The sequence below is a fragment of the Zonotrichia leucophrys genome, chromosome 1, assembly GCF_028769735.1.
Source record: "Zonotrichia leucophrys gambelii isolate GWCS_2022_RI chromosome 1, RI_Zleu_2.0, whole genome shotgun sequence".
Lineage (NCBI taxonomy): Eukaryota > Metazoa > Chordata > Aves > Passeriformes > Passerellidae > Zonotrichia > Zonotrichia leucophrys.
Window position 1 is genome coordinate 94,980,501 of NC_088169.1, and position 21,500 is coordinate 95,002,000.

General features: G+C 38.9%; 1 protein-coding gene across 1 annotated transcript in view; it reads right to left on the reverse strand.

Annotated features, from left to right (window-relative positions):
• Nucleotides 1-21,500, reverse strand: part of KPNA1 (karyopherin subunit alpha 1) — a 58,367-nt gene that overhangs the window by 13,907 nt on the left and 22,960 nt on the right. Inside the window, exons 7-11 of the mRNA XM_064723097.1 lie at nt 17,138-17,226; nt 15,776-15,875; nt 15,037-15,200; nt 13,828-13,906; nt 11,515-11,640 (exon numbers count right to left, since the gene is read on the reverse strand). Of these exons, the coding sequence (XP_064579167.1) occupies nt 11,515-11,640; nt 13,828-13,906; nt 15,037-15,200; nt 15,776-15,875; nt 17,138-17,226 (558 nt within the window). The remainder of the gene's footprint in view (nt 1-11,514; nt 11,641-13,827; nt 13,907-15,036; nt 15,201-15,775; nt 15,876-17,137; nt 17,227-21,500) is intronic.

Below are 21,500 nucleotides of genomic sequence, written 5' to 3' on the forward strand. Positions count from 1 at the left end.
CCACTTCTGACACAGCAATCTGGGGTCCTCAAGGAAAACTATTATCTCCATCACGCCATGTTGTACTGCATTTGTACATTGCCAAGAAGATTTGAAAAAGTATCCTTAACTGAAATTTTAGAACATGACTGCTGAAAGTGATTGGTCATAAACAGGAGGCAGCTATTAAAAAAAATCAAAAAAGATAAAAGTATCTTTAAAAAGAGATACATTTTACCCCCTCATGTATTTTACTGCAAAAAAATCCAATTAATTTGTGAAATTATCACTGTAGGGTATTTGGAACATGAGAGTATCTGCTTCATTAAGGTTATCAGATCAAGGACCTTTCCAGCTCAAAGGCAGATACAAATAACAGGAAAGTAATAAATAAAACACACAGTGACACAAACCCAATAGACAAGGGATAAGGAAACAATCACAAAGAAGAAAAGGGTTCAGTCACTAATTAATAGGTCATTAAGAAACTAGAGGCAGAGAGCCAGCCTGGACTTCATAGCTGATGACAGGGACAAGTACAACTGTGCAAAACTTAATAACAAATCTTTCCTTAACTATTTTACCACATAACCACTCTCTCTGTCCCACCTGAGCACTGTAAAGTTTAGGTGCTAGCAACTGAGCACGACTCCCTTTGGGCCAGGAACTGGACCAGACCTCAGGAGAACCCCTTGTGTCTGTGGGGCCAGCAGCTGCAGTGGGTGGGGGTGTCTCAGCAGCAAAACAGGCCATGAAATCAGGTCCCATAAAACGTGAATTTGGGGGCAGCAACTGGTGTCAGGTCGTGGATGAAAGGGTCACCTGCAGCTGGAGCAGGTGAAGATTGCAGCACAACCACTGGGGCAGGATCACAGCCCATAGGGCCCATGTGCCTGGATGCCAGCTACTAGAGGGACTGGAGCAAAGCTTAATGAAGATCCCAGCACCTCAGCTGCAAAGGAACTGCAGGTCACACAACCCATTTGCCTGGGCACCTGCCGTGTGTGGTGGGGGAATTTGGTATCCCCAAAAGCAGTGGTGGGCATGGAAGACCACAGTGTACTTAGATTGCTGGCAAACTGACTGAGTAGCAACTGGGAGGTCCAGGATCCGGCATGGACAGAGGGTTTGTGCTGATATTCAAGGGGTCTGCAAGCCTGGAGATGCCCAAGACAAACGTGTTCGTTGGTTTGCCAGTGAGACTCAAGCTGAACCAGCCAGTGAGCAGAACCCAAGCACAGGGAGCCAAGAAAGCTCCTGATGCAGCCATGGACAGCAGCTGAGCAGGGAACCCACAGTGGTACTGTGACTGTGCTCATAGAGAGTGAGAGCAAAGTGTTTTCACCAGTGAACTTCAGTTCTCATCAGATGGAGAGGAGAAAGGGGACTTGTCAGCCTACCCTTGGCTTTATGTGAGTCCAGAGAATTGTACACAAGGGTGTCGTTGAGGCAGAAGCCCTAAGAAGAACAATGTGTTCCAGGATGTCAAGCACTGCCTACTGAAAGATCTTGATACAGATCTAGGATAGGGATATTTGAGGGCATTAGGATTTCACTATTGTGGAAAAAAACAAGTAAAAAAATATCTCATTATCACTTCTTAAATCCTCTCCCCAAAACAATCCTTTTACAGGAGATTCATTTCCTTAGAAAGTGTATTCTCAAAACCAACTTCTATAATAAATACTAAAATCAGAGTATGTTACATGATAGTGTGCAACTACATGAGCACACTTTATCTGACAGGCAGTAACTAACACTTGAGTCTTCTTACTGCCAAAAAAAAGTTACCTTAAAAGGTTTCAACTTAAAACTTGTAAAATAGTAAGACAATTCCAAAATAAAGGGAACTAGCAACAGCAGGGCAATTAAGTGGGAGAAACACAAAAGATTGTTACTGTTTTTCTTCAGGCTCAATCAACTTTGAACTCATTGCTTCAGTGCTTGAATGCTTCAGTTCAATGGGTAAAATTACTCTTCTTCAGAGTGGAGAAATACACACTTGAACCCTCAGAAAGAACTGAATCCAGATCTCCCATCTCTTGGCTGAGTGCTCTTATCTCTATTTCTATTGTGTAAAAGGCTATGGGGACCTTGCTTCGTTTCTGCTCTACAATGAAATTGGCTATCTTTACCCAAGCAGAACAAGTTAAAGCACCACAATGAATCACAGCCTCTCATAAGGCATTTCTCTGAAAGAGACTGACTCAAGAGAGATCATTACCAGTCAATATACTTTTATGTTTTCTGCTGCCTGACATGCAATATAAGTGTTGCCATCTCACCCTAGCATGAGTCTGAGTGAAAGGTTCTCAACTCTCCCCCTGTAACACCACAAAGCTTTTCCACTAGCAGCCTCTCAAACAATTGAAACTCTAAGAGCTCAGGTTTAAGAAAAAAAACCACATTAACTAGGTGAGAAAATTATCTGCTTTAACCTTAATATCTTCGCTAGATTTCAAAAGTCTAGTTAAGCTCAGCAAGGGAGGAAACAATAAAGTACCAATGCAGAGTAAGTGCTAGGCAGGATCTATATTTACACCCTATGACTTGCAGCCTGCCCACAGCAGTTACACTTGAAAGCACACTAGAATGCCTAAGGATTCCCATCTCTATGATATTTTATGTGGGAACAACAGTTACTGTGGAAACAGGTCCTGTTTCCCTTTCAGGTAAACTTCTTTTAAGTAATAAAACAGTAAATGCTAAAACAGAATTTGATTTAGTGAGGGGTTTTTTTTGTTGTTGTTTTTTGGTTTCTTGTTTTTTAAGAAAAGCAAGCCTCAGGCAGAGCAAAGCCCTAAAGAACTGTGGCAGGATGAGGCACTTAAACTTCTAAGGTCTTAGACTGGCTTAATTCAAATTACTTTACTTGTTTAGCATTCCTATAATGTGTGTGCCTGATATGGAAGTGTGTTTAAGACTAAAGAAGTGTAGTGCATAGAAAATGCTCAAGATAAGTATAGCTTTCAAACAAAAGGAAGAGAGTTAAGGGATTTCTGTTCAACAAGAATTTGAAAAACATGAAAGAAATAAAAATGTTTTAGGCTGCCACTACTAGGCACAGAGGTGCTATCTACAAAATGCATTAGAAATCTCTTTTTTGCATAATAGGCAATCTAAAGCCCATTCTTTAATACATTAAACTAACACTGAAGTTTTTGCCCAGCTGCATCCATTGGTATTTGTTGGAACTGAACCCCATCTGGAGTTGTAATTACAAGTCTTTCCAAAAACCAAAACTGATTTTTAACTGAAATTGAATTTTAATTGAAATATGAACTTTCAAACTTAATTTCTAACGCTCAGTACTTCAGCAAACCTGACGCTCACTTCTTAAGTGTCAACTTTTCTATGTTTGGTTTGGGGTGTGTATGCTGTTTTGGTTTGGGGTGGTTTTTTAATAGTTGGGATCCCAGTTGTGTAGTCCTCTAGGAGGGTTGCCTGTCTCTTGGAAACACTCCACATGTCTTATTTTAATGAAGTTTCTTCACTTCACAGGATTGGATTTTTAAAGACTGAAGCTAGATTACGAAAATGAATTTTTCATTACACCTGCATGAATGTTTCATCGAAATATGTTGTTAGTTGTTGCTAGGGAGGTCTTCAGCAATAGGATATTAAATTCATATTTTGAGCCCTGTGAGAATCTGCTTCTCTCCCTTTGGGTTCCCACACCTAAATCACTTGTGATAGGCAAACACACACGCACTTTTAGTGTGCACATGCTGGCACCACATGCCCACATATCATTTATCACATAAATGTGAAAGCAAACAAGTCTTAGACTGTGATATTTTTCCTGCTCCTGCAACCTCTCACATTACCTTTAACAAATCAAAACAGTCACCATATAATTGGCAGCTGTAAATACAGCCCTACTGCTCTGATCTCCCCCTCCTGGCAGGAAATTTTAGTTCTCAGTGACTTCTTTTCCAGTTACCTTGTTTATTTGTTCAATTTACAACTGCTTCATAAAAAACTTAGCAAATATTTGTAAGCTGAAACTACTTCACACTATGGCATGGGTACAAAGAACACTGCCTTCCTAGAGTCAGAGAGGAAGCACTTCAGATCTCAGTTCTCATGAACCTTTATTGTTGACACAGACACCTAAGCCTATCCTCCAAGCTGTGTTTGAAGCAAACTTCTAGCCAGTTTACACAAGGCTGTTATTGCCATCAGGAAGAACCTACAGTATAATGAGCAGCACCTTGTTGAGCTCTCTCCTGCTTTTAGGATCGGTCAATCTTAAAAAAACCAAAACAAAGAAAGAAAAAACCAAACAGACCAACCAGCCTCCCAAAGGCAGTTAACACACCACTGACTGCTGTGGGTTTCAGCCACAGTACAGAAATTAAAGGTACTCTAGCTCTGTTTCCCTCAATGTGGTATAAGGTATGCAGAAGCCTGAAAGCAGATTTTGTACTTAAACACAAAGTCAAACCTGAAAGAGATTAATCTTTGACTTTCTCTAGTCTGTAAACTAATATGACCTTGTCAGCACTGCAGTATTTTGCTCTTAATGAATATACTTCTTAAAGTTCTACTACCACAAACAGCATGATAAGATTCTGAGGTTACTTATGCCAACTATGACATAAACTCAACACACTGTATATTTAAGGTAATTTGATGCCTGTATAAACCACAGCTCTGTGTGAATCATGTAACTTCTTTTCCATATCCCCAGCACTGCTTTTGGAGTGGTCTCCAGTGGCCTTTTTGGAGAAGAGCCTCTGACAAACCTGAGCTTGTAACTTTTACCACATTTTGTAAAAATGCATTTCATTCCAGAGTTTTTAAAACTGACACAAAATATATCATTTGCTACATTTGCCTGTGTCACTCTTCTGCAAGGTTAAGAAACTCTGGAGGAGGAAAAATATGGCACAGATCCTGTGGCTACCATGCCTACCCATACTCAGACTTCCAGATGTTCTTGTGAAAATTTAAGGTATGTTAGAAAAGAAGTGAGAAGTTTCTTAACCTGTCAAGAGCAGAGAACTCCTATGATGTCTTCACTGTCAGACATGGAGGATTGTGTCTGATGTACTGCCCTCCACAGCTTTTCAACGGGTTGCGGAGTTAAGGCACAGAACATTTTCTGAGGTATGTGATAGCCTTTCATACCCTTCAGAAGGGTCCACAGTCAGGATTAAGCTTCAGTTGTGCAGTTCTCCTTCTGACTCCCAGGAAGATGTAGTTCCCCTTCTCCCTGACTGGGGAAGCTATCCACTGAAGTACAGCAAAGCTGTATACAAACTAGGAAATTAACAAACAAAAACTATACTTAGTGACAATCACGACTGCATCAGGATATACACATCCACCCCAAACCTTGAAAGCACAGAAATAAAGAGGGGAAAGACTGCTGCATTCCACCACACTTTTCTGTTGCCTAGGCACTGTTGATAACACACTCTGAAAGGCTTTCACTTCCACCTTTGGTGGGGAAAAAACCCCACACGTCCTGTGCTTTAGTAAGAGCCACCAAAGAAAGTTCAGCACGCACTTTCACACATTTCATGCATGTTAATTTACATTGCCTTAATGCTAGAAAGAGTTTAGTTTTTGTGTTGGACTGCAAATCTAATAGTGATAGGCTGCTGCCTTATCTTTTAGAAATGGCAGTGAAAGCCTTTGGAGTGTGCTACCAAACAGCATCGTAGGCAGTATGAAAGTGGAGATGAATATAAAAGTCCTTCCCTCTGACTTTATATTTCTATACTTTACAGTGGGTGGATGGAGGGAGTGTAACCCAATGCAATCTTAGACAACACTAAATATAGTTCTGTCTGTTAATATTGCTTAGGTAAAATACCTATTAGATTCATCAAAATATTTTAATGTCTTCATGGTGTGCAGAAGGGATTGCTAGATTATGGCTTGAGCACTACCCAAAGTTCCACAACATTTCAACATCCCAACTGTTCTGAAGCAATAATCCACTAGTTAGATCAACTGGTAACTTGCAAAAATGTGGGTTACTATGCCAGGCAGACGTGAAAAAAATTATCATATGCTGAAATCATTCTTGTCTGATTTCTGGCTAAAGATTGTGCATGTTCAAAATCCAGTGAACACCACAGAGAGCGGAACAGATCTGCTCCAGTTTATGACCTCTAGTAGTAACTATTGAGCAATTTACAAGGACTGAGAAGAAAGGAAGGCAAATAATTTAATTTAGAGCTGCATCTAGTATCTTAGTATCACAGAATTCCTTTTGTAAGGAAGACCAGTTCTCAAGAAGTAAGGTTTTAATTCATCACAATGTGAAATTCATGTAGAGAAAGGAAAAAAAAACCTACCTCAACTCACAGATGAAACAGGTTCACCCATGAACTTAACTAAATCAAGTATTCATCCCAGATGGGAATTATCCTTTATCATCACAGCAATTAACAATAGACTACACTTTTATTCTCCATTTTAGCTTGTGACCATCTTCAACAAACATTTGACCAAACAGCATTTTTTAACTTCAGAAGTCCTTTTTTTTTAAATTGTTTTTCAGCTCAAATGTTTACAATGATTTTGCCATTAAACAGGAGTCGTCTGAAGTAATACCTCAAAGGCATTTTCAAAGAAATTCAGATTTATCAGCTGTGGAGCTGAAAGGAGGCTTCCTCACATTTTGTATCTTACACAACATTCTCTAGGTTGAAACTAGAAGCTAAAGAATCAAGGGTCCTTCTGGAACTTGTTACACATCTGTGATGGTACTTTCAACACAAGGTGATCATTGCAATCACACCTGCAATTGCCAATTTTACTTACAAAGAACACTGACTTTGAGCTCTTCAATCAATCATGTTTTTAGCACTCTCCACTGTGCTTCACTTCACAGCTTTCTCTAATGAGCCATTTTCTGCAGTTCCAAAAATCAAGGCCTCATGATGGACACAATTTGCAGTATGTCACCATTACCAGGATAGTTATATCCCACTCACAATCAGAAACGCTGGGTTTTAATTTCATTTTTGTAACTGTCAGTATAGGGTATATGCACTAAGAGCAGTCATTTTTTCACTACAAAGCAAGTGTGAGCTTGGAGTCTGAATGCAGATCAATTACTCTGGATGGGGCCTGAGGGACTCCTAAATGAAATACAGCTTTCACTTTTGAGAAAATGCTTCTTACATTATTTTTCCCTGGACCTGCATAACACATCAACACAGTTCCAATCTTTTCTGTGACATATCCTAAGGCAGCTACTTTTAAGCTGGATTCTTTTAAACCTACATGTATTCTAGTGATTTGGATGACACATTTTTCTTCTTGATACAAGACTCCTGAGAAAGAGAACTTCTATGCAAATAACCACAAGTATTTTTCTATGCAGATTTAAAGGGCTTTTTTTGCACTTTTAGAGAGTTGCTGCTAGAAATGAAGATGCAATACTAATGGCTCACAGCATTAATTTCCCTCTCCCTTCTGACCTCACCTTTTCAAGTCACCATGCAATTCCAATCTGTTCTCAATAGAAAGGCAGCTGCTCTGTGATAAAATATCCCAAAACATTTCAAAACTGCTGAACACACACATGCATAGACTAGTGATTTTGTTCAGGTAGATGAGGCAAATTCTGTTTTAACAAAGGAGAGATTATTTTATCCTCACTCATTTTCAAATACAGGTGTGATAACAGTTAAGAAGACCAAGGATTACCAGGGATACAGACAAGACTCTTCAGCTAAAGCCTCACTTGTGCCTGAGTAGTGAATACCAGGTGTATGAGTACTGTGGAAACAAGGACAGGCATCTACTGAAAACAGGACAATGTGGTACAGAGAAGTTACAAAGAAGTTACAGAAGTGAATACACTACTGAAATAGCTTCTGGTGCACTAGAATTCAAGTGACTTCTAGGACTCTTCATAAATGTATCTTCAGTAGATCAAGAATATGAAAACCAGAGATACCAAAGTTTTGAAAAAATGCTCTAACAACAAACTACTTTCCATTATCACTTCTGATATGTCTTTATGGAATGACTTGTATAGGTATCTGGCTTTTTAAAGTTCTTCTTAAGTTTGGAACATCCCTATACAATCACACATCCTGAAACAACCCTCCAACAGACTTGAGAAAAGGCACAAACTTAAGACAATATATTTGGTTGTACTGTTCCTCAGAAAATACTATTAAGACTTTCTAGAAAAAGCACAAATGCCCTTCTAGAGAAAAAATACTGTATTTCAAAGGTGGGTGTTGAAGAGATAAAGAGCAAAGACAGAAGAAGAAGAAACACAAGAAATACAAAGGCAAAAACATTTTTACCTTGGTGCAAGCAGCAGTAACTACCTTCTGGGCACTGCTGCTTGCACAGCCATTACAATTGCTGATGTGGGGAAAAAAACAGTGGTACAGTTGCTGATTTCACACAGCACCTTTTGTTAGAAATTCAGATAATCCACAGATTAACACACAAACCACCATAAAAGCAGAATCAAAATTCTTGGAGCTCTACCAAGGTTAGATTGAGTAACCATATCGTTCTCTGCATCTGACAAAATACATGACCTCCAGCAGTAAAAACAAAATCCTGACCAAGAAAGTCAGAGCAAATACCACTGCAAGGGGTTCCTTTCCTCACAATCCCATTTCCATCTTAGTCACATCTTTACATCAAACAAGAAGGACCTACAGAGCTTTCCACCTTTCTAAGTTTTTGGGTTTTGCCTACTCATTTCCTAACAGAAGGATCTCTGAATGTTAGATGAGCACTCACTCTCATTTTCAGGAATTTCAGGTATCTTAGCAAAGACTGAAATATCTTTCACAAAGGCATTAACCTTATCTCCTATGCCTTCTGAGATGAAGTCCTTACTGAAGGTATTACAGCTTTATGCTTGCCTGTTCAGCAGCTGAAAGTTCTTTGCAGGGGAGAACGTAAAACAAAAAGATTTCAAGTGTCACCTGCAAAGGATGCAATACACTTATTCCTCAGGAAAATTATGCAGCCTTTTCATAGTCTTGTGCAAGTTTTCTGCAAAAAGAGAAGTAACTCCACCCCACAGGTGAAGAGAGTTTACCACTTCATGCTAATTCTGGTCATACAGAATAAGTAATCCAGAGTCATCAGTGTAGGAGCAGCAATCAGGCTGCCTTCCAAGGAAAACTGAGGCAACAATGATGCCTTGGCTACTTTTGCCAATATACTAAGAGGTTTGGTTCACTTTCTGTGTAAACATTGTTTCTTCCAGGTTACATGTAAGACAAATATTTCCAGAGTTTAATATTTCTGACATTTATTGCCATTCCTCAAATAATAAATGCCTCCTGCCAGACTTTCATTTACCCTCTGCAATCTCTGAAAATACTTTATGTATTCAATGAAGGGGAAAAAGAATTGAAAAACGTAACCTCAGAACTAAATTTTATTTAGTTATTCAAATGAGACTGTTATTCAACTGCCTTGATAGAAACACTTGTATTTATCAGATAATGCCTGGTTTCAGGGCCAGGTTGGATAGGGCCATGAGCAACTTAATCTAGTGAATGGCATCCCTGCCCAAGGCAGAGGGGCTGAAACTGGATGATCTTTAAGGTCCCTTCCAAACCAAGCCTTCATGATTCTATCATTCAATACAATCTCTTTTTCCAACACTTCTACAAAAGAGAAGGAATGAGGCAATGCTCTTTGTATTGGGTTTGCATGGCAAGGTTTTGGCAGCAGTTGGGGGAGCTACAGGACCAGCTTCTGAGAAAAGCTGCTAGAAGCTTCCCCCCTGTCTGACAGAGCCAATGCCAGCTGGCTCCAAGATGGACCTGCAACTGGCCAAGGCTGAGCCCACAGAGACTGTAACAGCTGTTCTGTGATAATTTTTTCCCCTTCTTAAATGAGTTATTGGGCAAAAGTAATTGCAGCCAGAGAAGAGAGGAGTGTGAATATGTGAGAGAATCAGCCCTGCAGACACCAAGGTCGGTGCAGGAGGAAGGGCAGGAGTGCTCCAGGTGCCAGAGCACAGATTCCCTGCAGCCTGTGGCACAGAAACCATGTGAGGCAGGACACTCTCCTGCAGCCCATGCAGGTCCATGGGGGAGCACAGATGCACCTGCAGCCCCTGGAGAACTTCACACTGAAGCAGGTGGATGCCTGATGGAGGCTGTGACCCCGTGGGAAGCCCACACTGGGGCAGAGCCCTGGTTGGACTTGTGGCCCTGTGGAGAGAGAAGCCCACCCTGGAGCAGGTGTGCAGGTGGGACTGGTGACCCCAGAGGGAACCCATGCTGGAGCAGGCCAAGGACTTCCCTCCCCGAGGCAGAAGCAGCAGCAGAAACAAGTTGTGGAGAACTGATTGTACTCTGCACTGCCAAGGAGAGGAGGAAAAGAATCAGGGATAAAATGAAGTCCACAAAGGAGGGAGGGGGTGGGGGAAAGGTGCTTTCAAGATCAATTTTACTTCTCATTATCCCACTCTGAATTTGACTGGTAATAAATTCTAATAATTTCTCAAATTGAGTCTGGATTTGCCTATGACAGTAATCGGTGAGTGACCTCTCCCTGTCCTTAACTTCAACTCATGAAACTTCCCTTTTATTTCCTCTCTCCTGACCAGTTGAGAAGAAGAGTCACAGAGCAGCTTTGGTGGGACACCTGACATCCCACCAGGTCAAACCACATCCCTGAAAGACAAGCAAAACATTCCCTAGTACAGCTGTTCTTGAACAAAACTCAGGGACAACAAAATATATTGAGCTGTTTCTTCTTCATCTAGCCAAAGACTTTTCTCTGAGGAAAAGATATTCCATCTCTCATTTATACCACCTGGAGACAAGTCCTGAGAATTCTTCCTGATGGCTGACACTCAGTCCAGACTCAGAACAATGATTTGATCTTCTGGAGCCTAACTGTAATTACTGACGTAAGGGAGTGGGACTCATTTGCTGCTGTGTGCTACCATTTAATATGAAGGGATTACAACATTTAGTGTAATCAGAAAGGGCAAATACCAAGACATGTTAGACAGCCTCTATTACTGTTCAGTTCTATAAACAGCAGATTTAGATTTGGCTAAGCATACATGCCTATAATGGGGCATTGTAAGGCCCATTTATGGAAATTATAAAAGGAATTATAAGGAAATATTAACAGAAATAAAATACTTTCAAATGTATGTCTGTGTCCAATGGTGAAAACCAAGAAATACGTGAAATTATTTGAGTCTGAAAGTTTGTAGCCTATTCTTTTCATACTTGATAATTTCTGTATCTTAGTGACTGTCAAAAGCACAAAGCAAATTATTTAAGATGAAATTTTCTTGAGCTTAACCATGTTTTGGTATTTTCTACCATGACTGTCTCCCCCCCCCCTTACAATGTGTAGAGGATTAGAAACTTAAATTATTTGAATTTGCAGATAACTGGGCCACTGAAATAGTGTAATTTTACACAGTAATATCCTTCTTGTATGCAATTACATATCTGTGACAATGCATTCACACAAATATGCACTTTATGCACAAAAAAATCACCTGTGTTCCTTCTAGTCTGCAGGACAAAAATTACTGATCATAGCTGAAAAGCTTACCTGGATCTGGGCTTTGTTTCCAGCTGTTATATTAGATATTGTCCAGCATGCTTCCTTTTTGATAGATTCTTTTGGGCTGCTTAGCAAGTGCAGCAAACTCTGCAGAGCTGAACAATTCAGAATTACCTGAATACAACAGGAAAAACAAAACAAAACACACCATAGAAGAAATTTAGGATAAAGAATCACAGGAACAAGGAGTACAATGTCTTGAAAATATAAAAAGTATACCCCATTAGATGGTGGCAGGTTTTTTTTAAAAAACCACTAAATATACACACCAAAAAAAAAAAAAAATCACAGCAAGAAGTAACAAATAAATTTTGCAGGAAAACTAAGGAGCAAAATTACCAAGTTTTTCAGGTAAGACATTACACATTCATAATGATTTCAATGTGATCTGAAAACAAGAAGATACTAAGCACATTATGACCAAACAACAATAAAATTATGGTATTTTCCTGTATTTTTGTACAACTGTAAGCACCAACTACTTCTGTTTCCACATCTGCTGGCACTGCAGTGCAGAGTCTGACCAGTGTTGTATGCAGTGACATTATGAATGAACAATTCTTATTTTAAAAATTACAAAACTTGCAAAAATCCCACAATTTTACAGTGGAGAAAAACTGCAACAAAATTTCCTTTTCCTAAATGACCAAAGTACAACAGAAAACACCCCAGACCTTGGATGTTACAAGACAGCACCCTTGATGATGTCATGTGTGATAGTGAAAGACCTGTTAAAATGGCATAACATAATTCAATAAATGAAAAATGAACAATCTTTTTTTTTTTTAAATTTAATTCTAACTTCCAACAATGAAGCCAAAAATTGAGAGAAAACACCAAGAAGCACAGTAGTTTTGCCTTGTGTGGCAAAAGCAGCACCTTGGAAACCACAGTGTGGTACAGAATTTTACAAGAAATACTCCAGTCAAGCTGAATCATGTTCATGACTTCTGATTATGGAATCTGAGGACTTAATTCCCTTGCTTGCATTACTCCATAGTCTCAAATTCTTTATACTCCCCACTAAGATTAAAATAGCAAAGATTATGGTTCAAGATTTTATCAGGTATCTCCTGGGACAAATTTTTTTTTCTTCACACCTACTATCCCATGGTTTAAGCCATGTTCAAGCACTGCCAATTGTTACTGGCTGAAAATGAGAGAAAAAGTAAAAGCAAATTTGTGCCCCAAGGTTTTACAGAGAACAGTTCTTGAAGAACTTGTACATTGCATTCATATTCAGAACTGTATCAGGTCTCAAAGCTGGGCTCTTCCTTCTGATTACTGACTTTTACATCCATCCTGTATCACTTTTTAGCATCCAGCACAACCTGCAGGCAGGACTATCAAACTATCCTACCTATATAAGCTCTCTAGAATTTTAGGAAAGCTCATGGTATAGTCCTTGGAAAAAATCGTGCACAACAGAAACGTTTAAATTATTTTTAATTAAAATCTAAGATTTATGCAGTATTTAATAACCTGCATTGCATGTGAATTAGTGATCCCTTGTGGTTTTATCTTTAACAACATTATGAAATCCCACCTCAATCATTCTTTATGACTGATCTGCAAAACAAATGCCACTGAAAAAAATCACAACAATGCCTCTGCAATTCAGCTACACAAACTATATTATAGCAATCAAAAAATCATGTTATCTTCCTCCTAGGAATAAGATACTGAAACAGTGCCCTGATGCTGCTAACTCATCTTGAACTCTGGTCTCAGACCTACAGAAGCGTCCCAGTGACAGCCCAATGCCTCTGAAGCACCAGAATTCCTGCCTTCCAGTTTAATTCCAATACAGGGGTGGGAGTCATTGCCTCCTACCTATGCCTCTCAAAAAAAAATGTCCAGACACAGCTACATACCACCCAAAATATGACCAGACATTTGTTTTTCATCATAAATATGACATATTTTCATCATATATATGATAGATTCATCACAGATTGGCAGCAGCACTGAATGAGACAGGCCTTTGATGGCACTACCAGCATACATCACTCAGCACAAAATTCAGCCTAAGAGCCAGATTTGCTTTAAATAAACAAAAAAACATCCCACCCTTGAGAGAATTGCACAGCTGCCCACAAATCCCAGACACAGCTACCTAAGAACCATCACCAGTTCAGAACTAAACAGAAAATCGGAAAACCACCACACTTTGAAGCAATTAGTGTCATCAACCTTCACTTTAAATCTTCAAAAGGAACAAGAGGAGGTACTGGTGGACAGGTTACCACAATTAACAGAAAGATGAACTGCAGTGCAACACAAGAGAAAGTTCATCCATACCTGGGTCTGGATATCATCTCCTGTAACAATGTTTCCCACAGCTCGTAAGGCAGGAGATACAACTTTGTAGTCATTATGCCTAAAATTGACAAAGAAAAATGTAAGTACTAACCTTCCTCCAGCATCACATTGTCAAGGAAGGAACATTTATCAGCCAGGGGAAATCTTCCCTGATAAATCTGACTTTCACTACCTAAATCAACACTCTGATTTTAAACTAATGGCAATCTTTCTAAGGTTTCTAAATATTTAGACTTTTAGATGTCATGCAGCAGCATAAAAATAAAATATTTAAAGAATAAAAGTATTTCAGAGTACTTCCAAGCATCCTTGGGAGGAAAAAGTAATTATCTTTAACTACAAAATACACTTAATGTAGTATGCACAAAGGCCATGAATGAGACAGAAGAACAGGGACAGAAGTTGTGTGTTTAACCCCTCAAACCCTGTTTATTATCTTACATCATCATATGCATCCCTTCATCTTCATTGTTAAATCAGAACTGGAACAGGAAAGGTGAAGTAAGGAATGTTTTTCTCAAATCAAAACTTCTTTATAAAAAGCTACTTAGAGGTAATATGTTCCAACCATTAATCCAGCAACACATTTGCTGTAACGTTAGAGGCCTTAATTGTCTTTTTATTTACATCACTGAAAACCATTATTCCTTGTTCTTAGGCCACGTCCTGACCTTGGATTGGAAGCAATGGCTTTGAACAAGGTCAGTCTCTGTGACCCCAACTCTCACAGCTACACTTTACTGACCAAAGTGTGCATCTACTCTTCTACAGTAACGGTTGAAGAAATTATTTGTATTTCAAGCCCCTGGTACTGTCAATTCTAATAAAATAAACTATTCCTTATATTTTTATCTTTGGTATCCTTTAGGTAATTTCCTTGTTAAGTAACTATAATATGGATTTCAATGACACAAGGCAAATTCCAATATATGTTATAGATTTTACAAAAATGTATCTCTTAGGTGCAGGAAAATATCTCTTAGGAAACAGCAAAATTAGTACAAGAAAAATTCCATTGCTTTTGTTACTCATGACAAATACAGAACACTGAACAGACAGGTAAAATTAAAACTCAAATCTTGCTCTTTGGAAATCACAACATTTCAAGATCTATTTAATTAAACTCCTTATTGTTATAATCTTGATGTCAGGGAAAAGAGTGACGCTTGCTTGCAACAGATTTCTTACATCAGCAGTTCCACAAGTCTTCTGCAGACTCCTGCATCAATCACAGCCTGGATTTTATCATTGGGGCCATCAGACAAATAGGACAAAGCCCAGCAGGCATCAGCTAATACATCTGTATCATTGACAAAGAGCAGCCAGGAAAGCACACTAAGACAAGGTGAAACCTGTAAGACATTAAGAGCAGATACATAAAATTAAAACAGCCAGAAGACCTATTATTAAGTCAGCTGATTTTGTATGTCATTATTGGATTTGGCACTGGCATCTTAAGATTCAATACTCAGATAATTTCAGACCTAGCCAGCACTTCTGTGCATGACTGTAGCTATACAAGCATGTCTCCAGAAAAGCAGCACAGCAACTCTTCAGCCTCTACAGAAGGACTGCCAATGAAACTCAGACTTGTCCACTAAGATGTCACTTGTTACTAAGATGTGCCAGGTGCTGCTCTACAGCAGCCAAGATGTGCAGAATTTTCTTCTGCCATGGGACAGTCACCTCCAGTACACAAACAGTAACAAAAAGGTACAGGGCAGCTGTGTTAGAACACAGTGGTTGTGAAGTCTGCCCAAAGGACTAAACAAAAAACTTCAAAAAACTTCATCTGAAAGACGGCCATCAAACATTTCAGAATTTCTCTGATGAAGCATTCCTTCCGTTTTGTTTAAGTTTCACCACCCTAAACTAATAATTTGGTTATCACCACTTCACAACACATTTTCTTTCAAGCATCTCTTACCTTGGCAAAATCAGGAGGAGGATTTTTCCCTCTGCAGAGGTTGGACAGAGCCCATACAGCATTTCGGGTCATAGTGAGACGATTCTGTTTTGAAAGCAATCTACAACAAACCAAAAAAAAAATCCAACCCTTGCTTTTAAAAAATCAAAGCCAGGAAAAACCCTGTTAACCATTAAATTTAACTCTTTTTAACATACACCAGGGCAAAATATGATAGTTTTTTCCTATGAAAACACATCCTAAAGAAAATCATCCTTGATGGCTACTAATACACATGCTAGACACAGGAACAACAAGAACAATAAACATTACACTAAATTTCACTCAAATGCTTAGATACTGATGTGGCAGATTAACAGTCAAAAGAGGTGAAGGAATTGTGACAAAATTATTCTGAGAAGGACATGCAGGTAGTTTTAAGAGAACTCTCATAGCCAAACTGCATTTTTATGTCAATCTCAGATTATGAGTCCCACTTTGGCTTAGGAAAATGCAGGAAGTTAAGACCTATTCTTCCCACAAGCATAACAATTCAGTTTCTTTTTCTCACAGCCATCTCCCACTGTACCAATGTCTTCATGAGAGTAGTGGAGAATTTCCCTGCTGCAGTCTGCAAAGGACAGAGACTGAGCAATTGTAATTTGGACCTGACAACACAAGATGGTGTCATTGGTTCAGCAATAATATGCTTCTTAGGCAGAGGATCACCAAGATAATGAGCAGGCTAGAGAAATGACACGCAGTGGGACGTCAGCGACCTGGATTTGCTCAGCCTTGGAAGGAGATGGTGTGAGAGGAGACTCAACTGCTGCCAGCAGCACTTGGACAGGTGGATACAGAAAACAGGAAGGCAGATCCTCTAAGGTGCAAAGTGACAGGACAAGAGGCACCATCAGGAGGCAAAACACAGAAAATTCTGATTAGGTATCAGAACACTGCGTTTCACCACGCCATGGTCAAATACTGCAACAGGTTACCCCAGGTAGTTACGGAACCTGCTTTTGATGTTCCAAATTTGACTGGTTAAGTAGTTGAGCAATCTAATCTGATCTCACCTGCTATGAAGAAAGGCTTTGACTAGATGACCTCCAAAGGTGCCTTTCAATTTAAATTATTCTGTGACACTAAAATAAGCCCAGACATCCACCCACACTGTAGAATAAAACAGTTCCAGCTTAGCTGCTTCTAAAACATGTTTGCATTTTAGCTTCATTTAAAAAGTAGTTCAGGAGTCCCCTTTAAAAACTGTGATTAGTCCACAGAAAAAGAAAACAGTATTATTATTCTTCAAGGCAAAACCCAAATTTTAGTCATATAAGACACTCAAGCAAAATTCTGAAAAACATATTAAAACAAACTTACTGCAATAAAGGGGGCAAGATATTACAGTCCAAAACATAGTCTCTGCACATAGTGCTGTCTCCAGCAATGTTACCAAGAGCCCATACTGCCTGCAAGGAAAAACAGAATAGTAATTGCTTTTATTCTCAAAATTCTACCAGTTTAACATATGTAATAGAGTTGGGAGATAATCTGTTCTCTCCGTTAGGTCCTGGACAATGTACAGAAGGGGAATGCATTCTGGTTGCATATTACATGTACACACTCCAGCTCATTATATGATTCAGGAATATTTGTGGATAGCTAAGAAGAACACCATAACAGCAAATATGTATGTCTCCAAAGATTATGCAGGCAGACATACCTTTGCTCTGTCCAAAGTGTAGGAGATGAGCTCACCTCCACAGGCTTAGGAACATTCTAATTCTACCCTCCTTGTTCACACCTAATTTAAAACCAGATGTTTGTAGCACAGATCATGCCTCTACAAGTCTGTATCTACCCAAAAATGTTTGTGTGGAACAGCCACACATATTAGTATTTACTACAAATGCATAATAATAATATTATATATAAAATAATATATCTATTATTTATAAATATAATAATTGTTTACACAGTCATAGATAAAAGTGAGAATCTATGTTCAAGATAAATCAATATTCAGAATCAAAGAATTCAGGTGGGCTGGGACATAAATTCTTTAAAATAAAACTATATGAGACAGAACCAGTGTTGCTGATTAAGTCATACGCATGGCAAAATGTAAGAGCCTGGACACCAGTACTACCCTTAACTTCATTTTGAGAAGAGCAAAATTACCAGAATTAAAGCAGCATGAAATCCATCTTTTGTAATATGATGAGAATAAAAGATTGAATTGGTTTTGATTTATACATTTGGCCCAAATGGTGTTTTATATATCTCTGTCCACTAGTATGAGAGCTGTAACTTTAAAAAGTAGAAATAGTCTATGTCAAGTATAAAAGCAATTTTATGAATTCCACGCAAATCACAATATTTTGTCACACAAGAAAGCTTATGAAGTTCACATTTGCTATTTACTTCAAGTTAGCAGAAGACTAAGTGTCATATCAAATAGATACATGTATCTGCTTATTTGGTTGGCTTATTTGGCTTTTGGCTTTAGATACATATAGCCACACAAGCACTGAAGTACTCCCAATTCTACATACAGAGGACAAAAGCAATCCTGTTTGTCATGGATAGCAGCTAAATGTCCTCCCCAAATTTCTCTTCAGTTGAAGACTATGTATTGAGCTGCAGTAAAATGAGTTATAGTGCATAACTATTTCTCCAATTGAACAAAGCAAGTTCCTCACACAAAATAAACATGTTCTTCCCTCTCTGTATACCTATTTAAAATAAAATGCTCCTCTAAAAAAACTGACAGCATTGCTAATATTTTTTACCTAAACGAAATTCTTGGATAATCTGAAATAAACGTATTTATTAATTTTCAATACGGTGTCAATTAATTCAAGGCATTAGGTTTCTCCTGTAAGATGTTTTTAAATGGTGGCAAAAAGATGCTACTTTCAAAAACAAGACTTCAACCACTCTAGAGGCCCAACTGCACTGGCAAACCCTGCAGAATGAATACAGCTAAAACCACAGGTATGTACAGAACATGGATAGAGATGTCAGCTTGCTAGATACAAAATAAAAAGACGACGACTCTGTACCAGCACTACCAACAACAGCACAGGATCAGAGCCATTAAACTGCAGGTTGTGCAGAGAGCAGGCGACTGTTCTGGGGAAGGATTAGCTTGTTTTGTTTTCTACTCTATTCCAGGCTTCTGCTGTCAGCCACAGTCAGAGGCAGGGCACGAGACTGTACTGAGCTGAGCTATGAAACAGCACAGCCATTATAAGTACACAATGCTTTCCCAAAACTGATCTTCATCATCATTTTTCATTCTTACTCTTATTCTTTTTACAACTATTGTGACAACAGTTTATCTAAAAAGTGTAACTTTGATTTGGCAGCCTCTTGGACTCAACACACAGAAGACAGCTACCCGAAAAATTCAGCTTAAGAGACAGAATATATGCCACCTCCTGCAAAATGTCATTCATGTCAGAACTTTAAGGAGCCACACCTGTTGTTCACTCTAATACTTGCATTTCTACAGCAAGGAGAAGCCTGAGGGATGAACCAAAGATTTCAGACAGTCCTAAATAAATTTGTGAATCTTCTGAAAACACTTTGCAGAGGGAAAAAGAATAATTCTCTTTCATTGAAGATGTGAGTGATTTTGTATGAAGGCACAGTTTCCTTGCCTGGACACCCTTACACAGGTAAAAAAAACAAGGAAGCCCTATTTAATTTGTCTATGGTCTTTGTTTCTGCCATTATAGCAATATCTATTTTTAAGGTTGACAGGAGTGATAATCACTTAATCCAAGAATCCATTCTGACCCTGAATGACTGACTGGCTTTGCAACAGCAAATCTCACATCAAAAAGTCTGACCAGAGAAGTCAAATAGCACCTTTACTTTCCAATTCTTCATTGTTTTTAAGACAAGGAAAGTCTGGCCATGTAGTCTGGTGTCACAGGAGCTGGTAAGAGAAGATGTTGCAACAAATCCTTTTAATGCTAATCACTGATAGGACACAAGATGCCAATTAATTGAAATACCATGTCCTGGGGTGACTTTAGAAAAATATGCAATGTTTCATTCAATAAGGAAGATGTCTCTCATTAGGGAATTACTTCAGCTCTTCTGATAAGTAAGGAACAGAACTCAAGCTCATTTAAATTCTTCTTATCAAATACTGCCATAAATACAAAGCTCTGTCATGGTTTCCACAAACACATGAACAATGACAAGTTTCTTCAGGGTTTGCTTGTCAGAATAATGTTCAATGATTTCCATTTCTTCTTTTGTGCACTCCTCAAGATGCAAACACTTGCCACAATGCTTTGGCTTAATTCTACACAACTTGAATGTCTTCATGCTCATTCCATGTTAGAGTTTATTCAATCAAAAAAATATTTCAGTTAAAAAAATCCATTTCAGTACCTTCTACTATCTAAATCCCAACTTAAAGATTACATTAATTTTAAGATTTATAGCCTGATTTTTTTGACCCACATTTTAGGTAGAAAGCTGTGTACAAACTGGAAGTACAAATGTCACCTTGTTAATTAACAGCACCTATTTTTACACTTGTATAAACTTCCATTTTATTGCTAACAGCGGAGTAGGGTTTGCTGTAAATCTTCCATTTATTTTACTCATCACTGAACTCCAGTGTTTTTTCCTGCAGTGCTGGACAACTTCAGTAGTCAGTAAAAGTAAAATGCAAGTCTTGTAGAGTACTGCTGAATCACATGGTGCCTTCTGTGAATAACCCATGTGCTTTTTGACAACTCTCCACTATCCCCTGGATTCTGAAGATTCTCAGCCATTATTTCTTTGGGTTTTTAAACTAAATGCTTAACCAATCACCAAGAGTGTGCAGAGTTTGTCTCTCAGTGGAGAAGAAATATTACAAAGAATCAACCCTTTCTCAACATCTGGGTGCTGACTTGGGAAAAGGATCCAATGCTGAGATGAAGATGGTGAAGATCAGCTTGCATGTAAGAGTGATTGGCTAAGTGAACACAAGGAAGGATAACATTCCTAGGAGATGACTGCTACTATGTCCCAACACAGAAAACATCTTTCTTTCAGTGCCTGGGCTGGTTATAGCTCCTCCTTCTCATATCTCATCTGACAAACAGAGAAAGCAGCTCATCCTCACACCTTGACTGTTTGCCCTGATTTTGATTACCAAGAGCTTGTTAATAGGACTGCTGATGTAAAAGCCAAACAGAGCCTGGACACCAGACTTACAGGTCAGCTCTGCCATGCAAGTGATGGCTACCAAAAGGAATAGCAATACACCTAGAAATGGAAAAACACTGAGGGGGAAACATACTGGTTGCCTAAGCTGAAAATGCAAACTTTCCCAAAGGGGAACAGGGCAGCTGGGTCTGTCCAGCAGAACACAGTGACACACACCTGTCATTGTGAGACAATTCTCGACAGGCAGCACAACACCTTGCATGGGTTTTGAAGGAAATGCCATGTTCATCAAGGAAACTCAAGCTGACATCTGGGTTTTATGTACCACGGCAGGGGCAGTCAGCAAAGAACTGCAGCCAAGACGCTGCTGAAGCCACATCGACGTTAAGCATGTCTAAAGGGCTTTGATGGAGTCTTTCAATATACGTAATTTCAGGCAGGTAGATCAAAATTTCTAGATGTCTTTCGTAAGGAAAAAACTGTGATAAGTGGAAAAGGACTAGGACATATGCCAGTAACTAAACCTAAAAATTAGTACATCAAGAACAGAAATGGGGAGAGACGG